Source organism: Oncorhynchus keta, chromosome 35, assembly GCF_023373465.1.
Source record: "Oncorhynchus keta strain PuntledgeMale-10-30-2019 chromosome 35, Oket_V2, whole genome shotgun sequence".
Classification (NCBI taxonomy): Eukaryota; Metazoa; Chordata; class Actinopteri; order Salmoniformes; family Salmonidae; genus Oncorhynchus; species Oncorhynchus keta.
In genome coordinates, this window is record NC_068455.1 from 70496773 (window position 1) to 70512065 (window position 15293).

The window sequence follows — 15293 nt, forward strand, 5'->3', positions numbered from 1 at the left end:
ATGTCTTTCTGTCCTTTCTCAGGAGTTTGACATGAGTGTTGAGGACCTCTGTGAAGCCATCACACAGACAAAGGTTGCTCCCTTCTCAGATCATTTAAATAACGACATTACAACAACAGAACAGTTCCTGTTAATATGATTAACTTTCTCTTTTGTTATGCATCTCGTAATCCCTCTCGTAGGCCTTCAGGCTACAGCAGGAGGGCCGTGAGGGCCTGCATTTCCCAGGGTTGATAGGAAGCTGGAGAAGTCTTCCAGAGAGCTGAGGGACCCCAAGGCATCCCAGGTAGAGACTGTGTTAGAGCTACAGAAGACTAGAGACCTACTGTTACTGCAGCACCGCATAAATAATTACCTGCAGGTAGGCCTAAACACACACACACACACACACACACACACACACACACACACACACACACACACACACACACACACACACACACACACACACACACACACACACACACAGAGAGACACAGGCGTGCACGCACGCATCACAGGAGGTTGGGGAGGACAGGCTCCTGGTAATGACTGGAGCGAGAAGAGTGGAATGGTATCAAATACATCACACACATGGGTTCCATGGGACCAAAGTTTGGACACACCTACTCTTCTATATTTTTTACTATTTTCTAAATTGTAGAATAATAGTGAAGACATCAAATGATTAAATAACACATATGGAATCATGTCGTAACCAGTGTTAAACAAATCTAAATATATTTAATATTTGAGATTATTAAAAGTAGCCACCCTTTGCCTTGATGGCAGCTTTGAACACGCTTGGCATTCCTGCAACCAGCTTCACCTAGAATGCTTTTCCAACAGTCTTGAAGGAGTTCACACATATGCTGAGCACTTGTTAGCTGCTTTTCCTTCACTCTGCGGTCCAACTCATCACAAATAGACCCACTCTCGGCCAAATTCACAATCACATAGCAAATAGCAAATCCCAATCACCTGTCTAGCTGCATATATTAATGTTGACCTGGCTGATAGCTCTGGTCCAGTGCATTAGTGCACGTTCTTTCACTATTGGAGCAGAATGAGATGTCTATCAAACAGTTATCACAATATTTGGTAGCTAACTACATAGTCTGAAAAAGGTGCAATGTGCTGCAAGATAGCCTTTTGAGCTAGTAATGTTGTGTTAACTTAGTGGGGATTTGCAACAATTGGAGCTGATTGGAGACCATTAGCCTACTTCCAGAAATGAACATGATCCTAATCATTATAATAACTCGATTTAATCAAACTGTGACTTCAATCAATGTTTACACAGTTGAAATGAGTCTCTGTAGGCCAGCGTTTCCAAAACGTTTTGCCCTAACGCTACACAGATGATTGAAATAACCAACTCATCATCAAGCTTTGATTATTTGAATCAGCTACGTGGTGCTAGGGGAAAAAACAAACACGCACCCATTGGGGTCCCCAGGACCAAGTTTGGGAAACACTGCTCTAGGGCAGGCTGACACTCCTACCTATTGGGGGGCTAATCAGTAACCAATAATCAATTGGCTGTACTTGTCTGTGATGACCAGTGGGAGACCATGCAGGCTGTGAACCAGCAGCAGTCAAGTTTGTTGTTGTCCTGGGGTGTCCAAATCAACACTATGTAAGTCAGTGGTTCAATCGTTCATATCTCTAGACCAGGCATGGCCAACTCCAAGAAGCACTACGCACCATACAGACACCAGAGACTCCACAAGTACCACAGATACTGACTTTAGTTCTGGAAAACTCTTCTACTGTAGTTCTGGATGGCCCTTCTACTGTAGTTCTGGATAGCTCTTCTACTGTAGTTCTGGATAGCTCTTCTACTGTAGTTCTGGATGGCCCTTCTACTGTAGTTCTGGATGGCTCTTCTACTGTAGTTCTGGATAGCCCTTCTACTGTAGTTCTGGATGGCTCTTCTACTGTAGTTCTGGATGGCTCTTCTACTGTAGTTCTGGGTAGCCCTTCTACTGTAGTTCTGGAAAGCCCTTCTATTGTAGTTCTGAGTGGCCCTTCTACTGTAGTTCTGGATGGCCCTTCTACTGTAGTTCTGAGTGGCCCTTCTACTGTAGTTCTGGATGGCCCTTCTACTGTAGTTCTGGATAGCTCTTCTACTGTAGTTCTGGATAGCTCTTCTACTGTAGTTCTGGATGGCCCTTCTACTGTAGTTCTGGAGGGCTCTTCTACTGTAGTTATGGATAGCTCTTCTACTGTAGTTCTGGATGGCCCTTATACTGTAGTTCTGGATGGCCCTTCTACCGTAGTTCTGGAAAGCTCTTTGCTGTGGACGGTACAAACTGTTCAAAACTAGGGCCCAGTTTTTCTCCTGGTCAGGTCACGATGGGGTCAAGGGGCATTGGGAAAACTCTTGGCCCCAAGAAGAGTGGAGGCAGTGGCACATTGGGTCAGGTTTTACTGGACCATGTGATGTGAGCAGGAACAACTCTGGGCCCTGTATATAGTGTTCAAACGAATGCTACTTGCTGTACCGATCTCTTATCTCAGAACTTGACTGGGTATGCGGCAGCAGGATTTAAAAAAATCTAATTTCATGAGTTGTCTTTAATATTCTGTCATTCACTCTTGAAAATATGTTTTTAGAAGAAACAAAAACATTTACTGCTTTTTAAGTTGAAGGGCTGTTCTGTGTTTTCAAAGATACATCTGAAAATGTCAGTCTGTCTTTAGTATTTTCTCACCACTGTGAGGGGTTGGTTGTATATGGTTAGGATTCACTGGAGCATTTTTACATGTACACAATAAAAATCACACCGATTGTTGAGATTAGTGTTCTTATTCAGACTTCTCATCCTGGATAGGGATACTGTATGTAAAGCACTTTGGTTTGTGATTGAGTAGCCAACTTGACTTAATCCTCTTGGGATCATGGGAGTCCACCATGGCTCTCCACGTCACTCTTCTGTGAGGGCTTTTTCCTCTGGCTAGGAGACTTCACTCAGTTGTAGGCCTTCCCTGCTTTATCTTTCCTTTCTAAGTGGGGGTTTTGTCTTTGCTGAAAGTCTCATCCATTTCCTTCTCCTGATCAGACTGTGATGAGTGGAGCTATACAAATCAAATGCATTCTTTTTACAATTCTAAGGACCAGTTTCCTGGGCACACATCAAGCCTCATCCTGGACTAAAAAGCCTGCTCAGTGGAGAATCTCTATTGAAAGTACATCTTAGTCCAGGACCAGGCTTAACCGGTCTGGGAAACAGACCCTTTGTGCGTATGATCAGTGGTACTATGCAAATCAAATGCTTAACGTTTAATTTCGGTCAAATAAATACAAATAAAAAGCATTAACTTCTATATTCATACATGAATGGGCCATATTGTGAATATCATTTCATCTGACAAAATGGATGACTTTGAAAGATCTTTAATCGTTCTGTTTTGGACACATTAGTCGTTAGGTACAGTATAGTCGTTTGCGTCCACTGTGCGGTCTGAACTACTACAACATTTGCATTGGTAAATGTTCTGCAATCTGCACTGAACACCCGGTCTGACAGAAACCTGTAGTTAAAGTATCACGGCTTTAGAGACCGTCTGCATAGAACCTTAACCACGAGCCAAAAACCTTTAAATGAGATCTTTACTTCCACCCAGATATACTTGCATGCATTCTTCATCAGTTACCATGAATAGTGACTAATGTGAAAGGTCTTGACAGAGGTACATATGATGGATAGACCATCATAGTGTAATGACTAACTGAAAATGAGAGACAACACAGTGAACCAATTCAAATACTCTGAGTAACAAGTTCACTTACTGCTCTCTCTCTTAAATCTATAAAGGTCCTAGTAGCAGACTGACACTAAAAAACAACATTTAAATTAGCTTCCTATCTTAATGACATGCAAATAGATATTAACTCCAAATGAACATAAGTTAACAGTGAGAAAAGTTAAGTGTGTGAACTGGCTATGGGACTTCATTCCACCCTCTTCTTATTGACGATATAGGGAATAGGGAGTAATTTCAGACACACCCTAGGTTTGAAATAGACTGTCATGACTGAATAACAATAGTCAATTGAACAAAATCCCCAAACAGGGTACCCACACATTAAGGGGCTGCTGGTATACGCAGGTAGGCAAATAATAAATCACCACAGCAGAACAAAAGGAGATGGAAAATATCATTTAGGACTTGAAGTGCAATAGAAAATATGTTGTACAATATTATTAGGTACTCAATGAGAACACGTGTGTCTCTTTGGCATAGAAATAAATGATAGAAATAGACATCCTAGAAGGGGCATAAAACCTCTGATGGCAATTAAAATTATATTTCTAGGGGGTGTAGTGTGACAAAGCGTATCCTGAGAGATTCTGTGGAACAACAGGAAATGGACTGGATCTTTAGGTGAGAGACTGAAGAAAAAAACAAAACTATTGTGTCTGCTGGTCTCCGATTGGTGAAGCCTGCTGTCACTTGTGGACGCAGGCCAATGGGGTGTCGTCTTAGGCTATGAGGAGGCGGTGCACTTGCTGCAGGTGTTGCTGTGATAGGACAAGACGGTGCACCTGCTCCTGGCCCTTGGCACACGGGATGGCCACGCGGCCTACAAACACCGTGCCTCCCTGCTTTTCCTCCTTCGCCTGAGAAGACAGGAGGATGAGAAAAGAAGATGTCAAAGGACAACAAATACAGGTTGATGCTTCCACCAGATATCTGTTGCATTGAGATGTATTCCTTGTATTTGTTTGAGTGCCAACTAAGAAAGTCTGATGTCCGTGTCCATGTACGTGTTACCTTGACGAAAGAGGAAATGGGAAAGGTGGCAAAGTCAGAGGAGACCTTTGCCCCAGGCTGCTGAGAAACCACATGCTCTGCCACTTCACCCTGAGAGAGAGACTTGATGTTATGGCCATTTCCATGAAAAACAGAGATTAGTGGACAAAATCTGAGGTGAAGATAAATACTATGACTATTACTAGGTGTTGATAATATAAATTCACGTCACCTTCAGCTTGTCCAGGGCGTCACTCAGGCTCTGCAGCCGAGCAGTCTGGTCCAAGAGCTGAGCACTAGCACTCACTGTAGAAGAGAAAGACACATTAGTTCTTTATCTATGTACCAACTCAAATAGACACATACCGTGCCTTTAAGAATGTATTCATACCCATCGGCTCGTTCAACATTTTGTTTTTACAGCCTGAATTTAAAATGAGTAACATTTGAGTTGTTGTGTCACTGGCCTATGCACAATACCCAATTAATGTCAAAGTGGAATTCATTCATTATTAATTACACGTTGGAATGTGTATCAATACACCCAGTCACTGCAAAGATACAGGCATCCTTCCTAACTCAGTTGCCAGAGAGGAAGGAAACAGCTCAATGGTGACTTTAAAACAGTTACAGAATTTAATGGCTGTGATAGGAGAAAACTGAGGATGGCTCAACATTGTAGTTAATCCACAATACTAACCTAATTGGGGTTAAACTAATCTGATTAAGAGAGAGTGTTTAATTTTTCAAAAATGTTTTACAAATCTTAGAATTTTTCTTCCAGTTTGACCAAGTATTTTGTGTAGATCGTTGAGAAAAAAAATGACAATTAAATGCATTTTAATCCCGCTTTGTAACAACTAAATGTGGAAAAAGTTGGGGGATGTGAATACTTTACCTATACTGAAACACAAATAATATAAACTATGCCACACACGCACACACACACACACACACGCACGGTTTCCCGATAGCGATGGAATTTAGGCATACGAGTGTTTTAACGATGCATCTCTCCTACAATGACCGAAGATGTAACATGTTCCCCAGAACACCACGGCAGAGAGAACGTTCGCTAAGTGCATCATTGAGGCATAGTGTCAATACTAATAGGATCGAAAGAAATGCAGCACTGCTGTCAGATCAGCCATCTCCATTCAAATCTTACCTTAACATTAGAATTATTTCACAATACTGACGACGGATCAGCTCCGAGAAAGAAACGATCAACTATTACATTGATATTTTAATGCTTTCATTTTGATTTTCATTTGAAGCATCTTTTAATTTCACTTGTTTGTAACAATTGCAAAGACATTGTCAACTTTGTACTTGTAGTCAACTCGGTTCTGAAGTTATCAGCGGTCACAGAGAGATGGATAATCCTCATGATTCTGTGTTCAGCGGAGATCTTCTGCCTCAGAAGGGCAAAAAAAGAAGCATCGAACGACGTACTGAGCTGTTCTGAGAGTGACCTGAGGCAGTCGTTAAATAACAAGCGTTCTCAAGTGCAACTTTAGTAACAATGGTTTTGAGAAACAGCTCTGAGATTTAACGATGCTCCTACGGAGGTTCTAACCATGAACACATCCCTCCCAGTCACCTGGTGTCTTCCTGTCACACACAAACACACATCCCTCCCAGTCACCTGGTGTCTTCCTGTCACACAAACACACATCCCTCCCAGTCACCTGGTGTCTTCCTGTCACTCCCTCCCAGTCACACAAACACACATCCCTCCCAGTCACCTGGTGTCTTCCTGTCACACACAAACACACATCCCTCCCAGTCACCTGGTGTCTTCCTGTCACACAAACACACATCCCTCCCAGTCACCTGGTGTCTTCCTATTACACATAGACACACATCCCTCGCAGTCACCTGGTGTCTTCCTATTACACATAGACACACATCCCTCGCAGTCACCTGGTGTCTTCCCGGTGATGTCGACCACTTTAACTGTGGCGGTCATCTTGAGCAGGGTCCCTAGGAGCTGCTCCGTCTTCCTGTAGAGAGCCCCGTGGAGAGGCCCCTCAGCAGGGGGAGAGGAAGAAGAGGTGGCCTCTCTCAGGTGTAACTTGGGGACGTGGAGGGGAGGGAGAGAGGCTAACTGGGCTCTCATCTTCTCTGCCTGGAGGAGAGACAAGATACAGAGAGTTATCAATAGAGACAGGTACACAGTCGGTTAACTATCAGCCCGAAACATACAAATATCAACAACTACTGACAATGTATCCATGACTACACTATTCAATGAACCACATACAACACAGACGTCATCTGGAAACAAGAAAGAAAGCATTGATCCATATTTGGATTAGGCCTGAATAGAGAGACGATGAGACTTAGTGACACACACACACAAAGAGATGAGTCAGTTCCCTGCGGTGTTCTGACCTTGAGTCTGTTGTTCTCGTTCTTCAGGTGTTTGATACCCAGTCTCTGAGCCTCCACTTGCTGGCGGAGGAGAGGGGAGTCCACCACCTGCATGGGCCCAGACAGACCCCCTGCTCCCGGGGCAAGAGCGGCTGGAGAAAGGGGTTTTATAGGGGGGGAAAGAAAGAATTGAGAAATAAAACGAAACCTTGTGAGATATAAAAAGGAAAAAATAACAACAAAACACTATAAAAATATTAGGAATATGTATAGTATGAATGACGTGCGAGGTATAAGAGGTGGCGTGTACTAAGGTGTGTGAGGTGAGGGATCAGACGACTCAGGAGCCTCACCTCCGGCGGATCCCGTGACAATGGAGGCGATGCCCGAGGCAGGCGGGGCCCTGAGGCCCTCGATGGTGCTCTTTGATTGGCTGGAGAGACGCTGCTTCAGCTCCGCCTTCTCTGCCTCCAGCTGGTCGATGTCTGCCTGCAGGGCGTCCATGGTCTCCTCAAACTCCCTGTGTGTGTGTGTGTGTGTGTGTGTGTGTGTGTGTGTGTGTGTGTGTGTGAGGGGGGGGTGTTAAACAAAAACAACCCTTAGTCTCACGGGAGATCTGACAGGTTTAACAATATGGTGAACGCACCACCTAGCCCTCTGATAGGCTAGAGGAAATATTACACCTGTCCAGCCCTCTTCCAATTCACAATAGTCCAGAACGCTATAGTCTCTGTAGTGAATACCTAGGAGACAGTGTTGGACATATGCACATCTTTACTGCACATTCTATAACAATAACGTCCTACTTCCAAACAGTTCAACCACCCCCCTGTCTTACTTCTCTTTCTTCTTGAGCAGGGCCAGAGTCTCATCCAGTTTGGTCTGGATCTTCTCCACACGTTCGTCTGCGTCTTTAGTCGACGTGTCCAGCTTCTTCTCCAGGAGACTGAGACGGACATGGGCTTCACTCAACTCCTCTCCCTGGGTAGGGAGACAGGAGGGAGGGAGGTGAGGTGAGAGATGGGTGCATGTGGAGGAAAATGTGTGAATGTGTATAAGAAGAAGGATGAGAATGACTGGAGTGGTGTGGTGCATGTGTGTGTAAGAACAGAGAAATATAGACATGTCCCTACCTTGATCTTAAGTGACTTCTTGAGCTCCTTGATGACAGTGTCTCTGTCTTCCAGTTTGACTCCCAGGCCCTCTGCATCAGTGATTTCTGCCCTGAGTGCTGCTGCACGAGCCTCTACTGGGGGAGCCTGGAGGAGGGAGGGAGGGTGGAGGAGAGAGGAAGGGAGGGAGGAGAGCGGTGGAGGGAGGGAGGAGAGCGGTGGAGGGAGGGAGGAGAGAGGGAGGGAGGAGAGCGGTGGAGGGAGGGAGGAGAGAGGGAGGGAGGAGAGCGGTGGAGGGAGGGAGGAGAGAGGGAGGGAGGGAGGAGAGAGGGAGGGAGGAGAGAGGGGAGGGAGGGAGGAGAGGGGAGGGAGGAGAGAGGGAGGGAGGGAGGAGAGAGGGGAGGGAGGAGAGAGGGAGGAGAGAGGGAGGGAGGAGAGAGGGAGGAGAGAGGGAGGAGGAGAGGGAGGGAGGAGAGAGGGAGGAGGAGAGAGGAGGAGGGAGGGGGAGAGGGAGAGGGGGGAGGGAGGGAGGGAGGGAGGGAGGGAGGGAGGGAGGGAGGGAGGGAGGGAGGGAGGGAGGGAGGGAGGGAGGGAGGGAGGGAGGGAGGGAGGGAGGGAGGGAGGGAGGGAGGGAGGGAGGGAGGGAGGGAGGGTGATGGGAGAAACAGGTCAGAAGAGGGGAGAGAGAATGTCAATGTCATGAAATATACTAGAGTTTATTTCATGACATGTTCCAGATGTAATATATAGTATTGTTAGTTTTGAACGGCTGGTAAAGGAGGAAGTCAGTCTCCAGCCATAGCCGCCCCAGTCTCATACCCCCCAGGGAGAAGGTCCTTTTGTAGCATCTAACTCCAAACTGATAAGATGCCTTTTCTAATAGAGCTGCTATATGGAGATCTATCTGTACCTTTCCCTGTGGTCTCTCAGCATCATACTCTCCCTCCTATATGGAGATACATCTGTCCCTTTCCCTGTGGTCCCTCAGCATCCTGTGGCCTCTCAGCATCATACTCTCCCTCCTACACAGAGATCTATCTGTACCCTTCCCTGTGGTCCCTCAGCATCCTGTGGCCTCTCAGCATCATACTCTCCCTCCTACATGGAGATACATCTGTCCCTTTCCCTGTGGTCCCTCAGCATCCTGTGGCCTCTCAGCATCATACTCTCCCTCCTACATGGAGATACATCTGTCCCTTTTCCTGTGGTCCCCCAGCATCCTGTGGCCTCTCAGCATCATACTCTCCCTCATACATGGAGATACATCTGTCCCTTTCCCTGTGGTCCCTCAGCATCCTGTGGCCTCTCAGCATCATACTCTCCCTCCTACATGGAGATACATCTGTCCCTTTCCCTGTGGTCCCTCAGCATCCTGTGGTCTCTCAGCATCATACTCTCCCTCCTACATGGAGATACATCTGTCCCTTTCCCTGTGGTCCCTCAGCATCCTGTGGCCTCTCAGCATCATACTCTCCCTCCTATATGGAGATACATCTGTCCCTTTCCCTGTGGTCCCTCAGCATCCTGTGGCCTCTCAGCATCATACTCTCCCTCCTACATGGAGATACATCTGTCCCTTTCCCTGTGGTCCCTCAGCATCCTGTGGTCTCTCAGCATCATACTCTCCCTCCTACATGGAGATACATCTGTCCCTTTCCCTGTGGTCCCTCAGCATCCTGTGGTCTCTCAGCATCATACTCTCCCTCCTACATGGAGATACATCTGTCCCTTTCCCTGTGGTCCCTCAGCATCCTGTGGTCTCTCAGCATCATACTCTCCCTCCTACATGGAGATACATCTGTCCCTTTCCCTGTGGTCCCTCAGCATCCTGTGGCCTCTCAGCATCATACTCTCCCTCCTACATGGAGATACATCTGTCCCTTTCCCTGTGGTCCCTCAGCATCCTGTGGCCTCTCAGCATCATACTCTCCCTCCTACATGGAGATACATCTGTCCCTTTCCCTGTGGTCCCTCAGCATCCTGTGGCCTCTCAGCAGCATACTCTCCCTCCTGCACGGAGATCTATCTGTACCTTTCTCTGTGGTCTCTCAGCATCATACTCTCCCTCCTGCATGGCAGTGGCCATCTTGTTCATGGTGGAGATGACAGCGCTGCAGGACTGACGCAGACACTCATGGGGGTTTAGACCTTGGGACCCATACACCTGGAGGGGGGAGATAGAGAGAGAATTAACCAAGAGGACCAACTCTTCATCAATATACCTAACATATGTAAGGACATTTGTCATTACTACACTATAGATACAAAAGTATGTGGACACACCTTATAATTAGTGGATTTGGCTATTTCAGCCACACCCCTTGGCGACAGGTGTATAAAATCGAGAGCACAGACATGCAATCTCCATAGACAAACATTGACAGTAAAATGGCCTTACTGAAGAGCTCAGTGACTTTCAGCGTGGTACTATCATAGGATGCCACATTTCAAACAAGTCAGTTCATCAAATATCTTTCCTGCTAGAGTTGACCTTGTCAACTCTAGGTGCTGTTATTGTGAAGTGGGAACACCTAGGAGCAACAACGACTCAGTTATGAAGTGGTAGGCCACACAAGCTCACAGAACAGGACCACAGTGTGCTTAAGCAATTAGCGCATAAAAATCATCGGTCTTTGGTTGCAACACTCAATACAGAGTTCCAATCTGCCTCAAAGCAACTTCAGCACAATAACGATTTGTCGGGAGCTTCATGAAATGGGTTTCCATAGCCGAGCAGCCGCACACAAGCCTGAGATCGCTTGGCATTGCACATGGTGTTGGCTGGAGTGGTGTACAGCTCACTGCCATTGGACTCTGGAGCAGTGGAAACGCGTTCTCTGGAGTGATGAATCTCGCTTCACCATCCGTCAGTCCAACGGACAAATCTAAGTTTGACAGATGCCAGGAGGACGCTACCTGCCCCAATGCATAATGCAGTTTAAGGTGCAATTTTGGCCACTAGATGGCAGCAGTGTATGTGCAAAGTTTTAGACTGATCTAATTAAACCATTGCATTACTTAATTGGTTTATTGATACATCTTCGAGTTAACTGTGCACTCTCCTCAAACAATAGCATGGTATTCTTTCACTGTGATAAAAACTGTAAATTGGACAGTGCAGTTAGATTAAAAAGAATGTAAGCTTTCTGCCCATAAGACATTTCTGTGTTCTGGGAAATGTTCTTGTTCCTGACAATGTCACGCTAATCACATTAGTGCACGTTAGCTCAATCGTCCCATGGGGGTGGGGGGACACCGATCCTGTAGAGGTTTAACAGGTCCATTTCACACCATGCTGTTCATGTAAATCATTTATTATAATTTACCGGTTTCGCCCAGTTATTCATCCCAGGAAAAGGGAGTAGTTTTGGGCGGGAAATCTCAGTAACCGGGTTCCCGACATTCAAACCTAATGGGCAATAATACATTCTGGCCTTTCTCTTGAATTTCTTGTATTATCTTTTACCAGATCTAATGTGTTATATTCTCCTACATTACATTCACATTTCCACAAACTTCAAAGTGTTTCCTTTGGTACCGAGAATATGCATATCCTTGCTTCAGGGCCTGAGCTACAGACAGTTAGATTTGGGTATGTCATTTTAGTCGAAAAGAAAAGAGTCCGATCCTTACCTACAACCTCTGCATGATGAATCAACGCTCAGGGTGGGGACAGACCTACTCAGTACGGAGCGCAGTACACAATGCATGTAGACCTAGAGTATCATCTCATCATGGTAACCTTTCTTGTGACAGGTAGGCCTACATTTGCTGCAGCATAGCCTGTGATACAGTAACATAAAGGCCGAATGGCATCTATCTCCATCTGGCTGACGGGGGTCACCTTGTTTTTTTTGTTCATTTTAAAGAGTACACTTCTTTTCTTCTTCTTTAAAATGAGTGCAAACGCGAGCAAACTCCATTTCAATTACATCCAAAATAGAGAATCTTGTTCTAGATGGCCATATAGCCCAATATATAGGATGTCCTAGTCTACCTCTTTCAGGTAATAAATTCAATACAGTATTAGTCTTCTATTTAGCTAATTAATGGTGGGTTATGCATAATAAAGCTTCAAACTTATCGCCTCAGTTTCTTGGGCAATAAACACGCACCTGTGCTCCGCTGGCCCCTCTCAAATGTTTATTTTTTATTTAACTCTTCTTAGCTTTTGGAGTCCCATTTGGGAAAAGCTAGACGAGAATAGCTTGGTGGATATAATTTATTTTCCATTTCTTATACCAATAGACTATTTCGCTAGTAGACCTCAAGTCTATTGAATATGGTGGAATTACACTGCTTTTATTGATAAAATATTTGTTAAGTTGGAAATTATTTATTTTTTGTAGCTCTTTTTTGCTAAATATGAATTACAACAGCCAATAGAAAAATCAGTGTGTGTGTTTAGTTTGAAAGAATAAGGAATGTGTGATGGCAGTAGGCTAGAGCAGTTATTTACTCAGACCCATAACCATTCAAATCTTTGTGGAGAGAAGTGAAAGTAGTCCTATATTATTCAAGGACGTCATGAGAATGATGAAGGACAACAAAACGTATTTCATTTAACTGTTGAAAGCAACGAAGGAATGAAGCAACAAGAGAGAGAAAGAGGAGGTAGGCTTAGAAACATTAAGGGGAAATATTATGATATATACATATACACGTCAGGCTATGAATTATACGAATAGGCCCTGTTATATTTCAAAATTAATATCAAATTCACTAACCTATACTAATTTGTAGGCCGCATGCGTGGGACAAGAATCGCATGATGTCTTCTGATTTATCATAGTTTGAATGAAGTCCATAATTACAGTCCATATAATTCAATCCACAGTCAAAAAGATTACCCTACTGGAGCTAGTTTAATTTATTTACCCAAGAGAGCAAACATCTATGGGCTTTTGTTTTTCTGTCGCGTGTAATGTGGCCTTTTATAGCCTCGTTACTGTGTGCAGCCTTGCTACTGTTATTTTCCACTGTCTTTTTCCTGGTGTTTTTATTTCTTTACTTACCTATTGTTCACCTAATACCTTTTTTGCACTATTGGTTAGAGCCTGTAAGTAAGCATTTCCCTGTAAGGTCTACTACACCTGTTGTATTCGGCGCATGTGACTAATACAATTTGATTTGATTTACAGTATGAAATGGATAACGGCACAAACATTTGGGATTTTTTTGGGCTCATTAAATGTCGTTAATGTAGGGATCATAACGTCTATTATTATATATGGCTCATCAGGCCAAGTTAGTGTCAGGTTTTACTGGGAAATACCGGATTACCCGGGAGAAAAGTGATTTATTCTCAGGATGGAACATTAGTAAAATACAGAGAAAATATTCAACCCTAGTGCAAAGTGTAAAGTTTGGTGGAGGAGGAATAATGGTCTGCGGCTGTATTTTATGGTTTGGGCCAGGCCCCTTTATTCCAGTGAAGAGAAATCTTAACGCTACAGCATACAATGACATTCTAGACAATTCTGTGCTCCTAACTTTGTGGCAACAGTTTGAGGAATGACAATGTCCTCGTGCATAAAGTAAGGTCCATACAGATAGTTTGTCGAGATCCCACTAAACACCTTTGGGATGAATTGGAACGCCAAATGCGAGCTAGGCCTAATCGCCCAACATCAGTGCCCGACCTCACAAATGGTCTTGTGGCTGAATGGAAGCAAGTCCATGCAACAACGTTCCAATGTCTAATGGAAAGCCTTCCCAGAAGAGTGGAGGCTTTTACAGCAGCAACTCCATATTACCGCCCATGATTTTGGAATGAGATGTTCGACGAGCAGGTGTCCACATACTTTTGGTCATGTAGTGTACATGTAGCCTATGTTACTGTATTGTGTGACAGACAGGTCGTCCACATTGATCAAGAAGAATTAGCTCCGGGAGCTAACAAGTGTGTGCCGTATATAGTACCTGTTCAACAGCCTTGAAGGCCACATCATCCAGTTTTAGAGCGCTGAGCCCCTCCTGCTCCCCGAGAGGAGCGACCATCTGTGCCCCCGCCGCAGCCACCTCCTGTAGCACGGCAACCACCCGCCTCAGCTGACGCCTGCAGTCCGTCAGCGTCTCCGACACCTGCCATTGGTCCACAGAGCTTTCAGTCACACATTCCCAGAGTATTTCCACCTCCACAAAGTTGACAGTTGCATTACTGTAGTTGATGAGATAAGTGTAAACACTAGGCTCTGTGCTCCAAACGCCAGGCAATAGTGAGAGGAAAATATAGTTTAGATGATCAATTATGTATACATTAATGATTAGAACCCTTCTATGCTAATACTATATTATGTTATGATTTGAAAAGTATGGGTTCTTAATTGTACTGTTACTGAAAATGTAAGCAGAAATGAATTGTGTCTGTGTCTCCTGGGAAAGTTTAAGGAGGAGTGATGCTGTGGCTTTTCAGACAGATAAGAAATGCCTGGGAAACGTTCCATTCCTAAAACAATGGGTTCTTGTGAGAATCGGAGAGAGGGCGGGAAACTGATGATGTCATGTTCAGTTTATAACCTGTGGTAATGTGTGTAAGCATTTAGTACTCATCAAGAATAAATGCTGAACTTGTTTTTAAGACTGGTCTCTTGCTAATTCATGCAAATGATAAACTTACAACTTATCATGAATTAGAAATGAGTGCGAATTTAATTGGTTTTGGCAATAAAACATAAGGGAATTTAGAATTCCTCTATCAAATAGTCAAGGCCAGCTGGTGTTGTTAGCATAGGGCTAAGTGTGCCAGGTTACTTGGTCACAGCTAACATGTAGCGTTCTATCACATGCAACTACGTCAATGACTTGAAATTGGCTAATATTCGCATGTATGGACCCACTGGGGTTGGGTTACGCACAAGACCTACAAAATGTTGTTCATACTGGGGCTCCAAAGATACTGTGAAACACTTAACAAGGCCAAGACTCTCCAACCTAAACGTAAAGGCCTAAGCATAGCGCTAGTACATACCGGAGCTCCAAAAGACAGAGAGGCTGGCACCCCTGGTACATCGGTCCCTGGCATCCTGCGTCTGATCTTCTTACAGAACTGTTTGATGTCGCTGC

The 15293-nt window shown here is 44.7% G+C and overlaps 1 protein-coding gene across 1 annotated transcript in view; it reads right to left on the reverse strand.

The window, feature by feature from the left end:
• Nucleotides 1-3363: 3363 nt before the first annotated feature.
• The window catches only part of LOC118368969 (dynactin subunit 1-like), a 40638-nt gene continuing 28708 nt past the window's right edge, over nt 3364-15293 (reverse strand). The window contains exons 23-33 of the mRNA XM_052497551.1: nt 15199-15289; nt 14151-14312; nt 10261-10392; nt 8250-8375; nt 7955-8097; nt 7470-7636; nt 7138-7268; nt 6667-6871; nt 4973-5046; nt 4762-4851; nt 3364-4607 (exon numbers count right to left, since the gene is read on the reverse strand). Of these exons, the coding sequence (XP_052353511.1) occupies nt 4470-4607; nt 4762-4851; nt 4973-5046; nt 6667-6871; nt 7138-7268; nt 7470-7636; nt 7955-8097; nt 8250-8375; nt 10261-10392; nt 14151-14312; nt 15199-15289 (1459 nt within the window). The 3' untranslated portion in view covers nt 3364-4469. The remainder of the gene's footprint in view (nt 4608-4761; nt 4852-4972; nt 5047-6666; nt 6872-7137; nt 7269-7469; nt 7637-7954; nt 8098-8249; nt 8376-10260; nt 10393-14150; nt 14313-15198; nt 15290-15293) is intronic.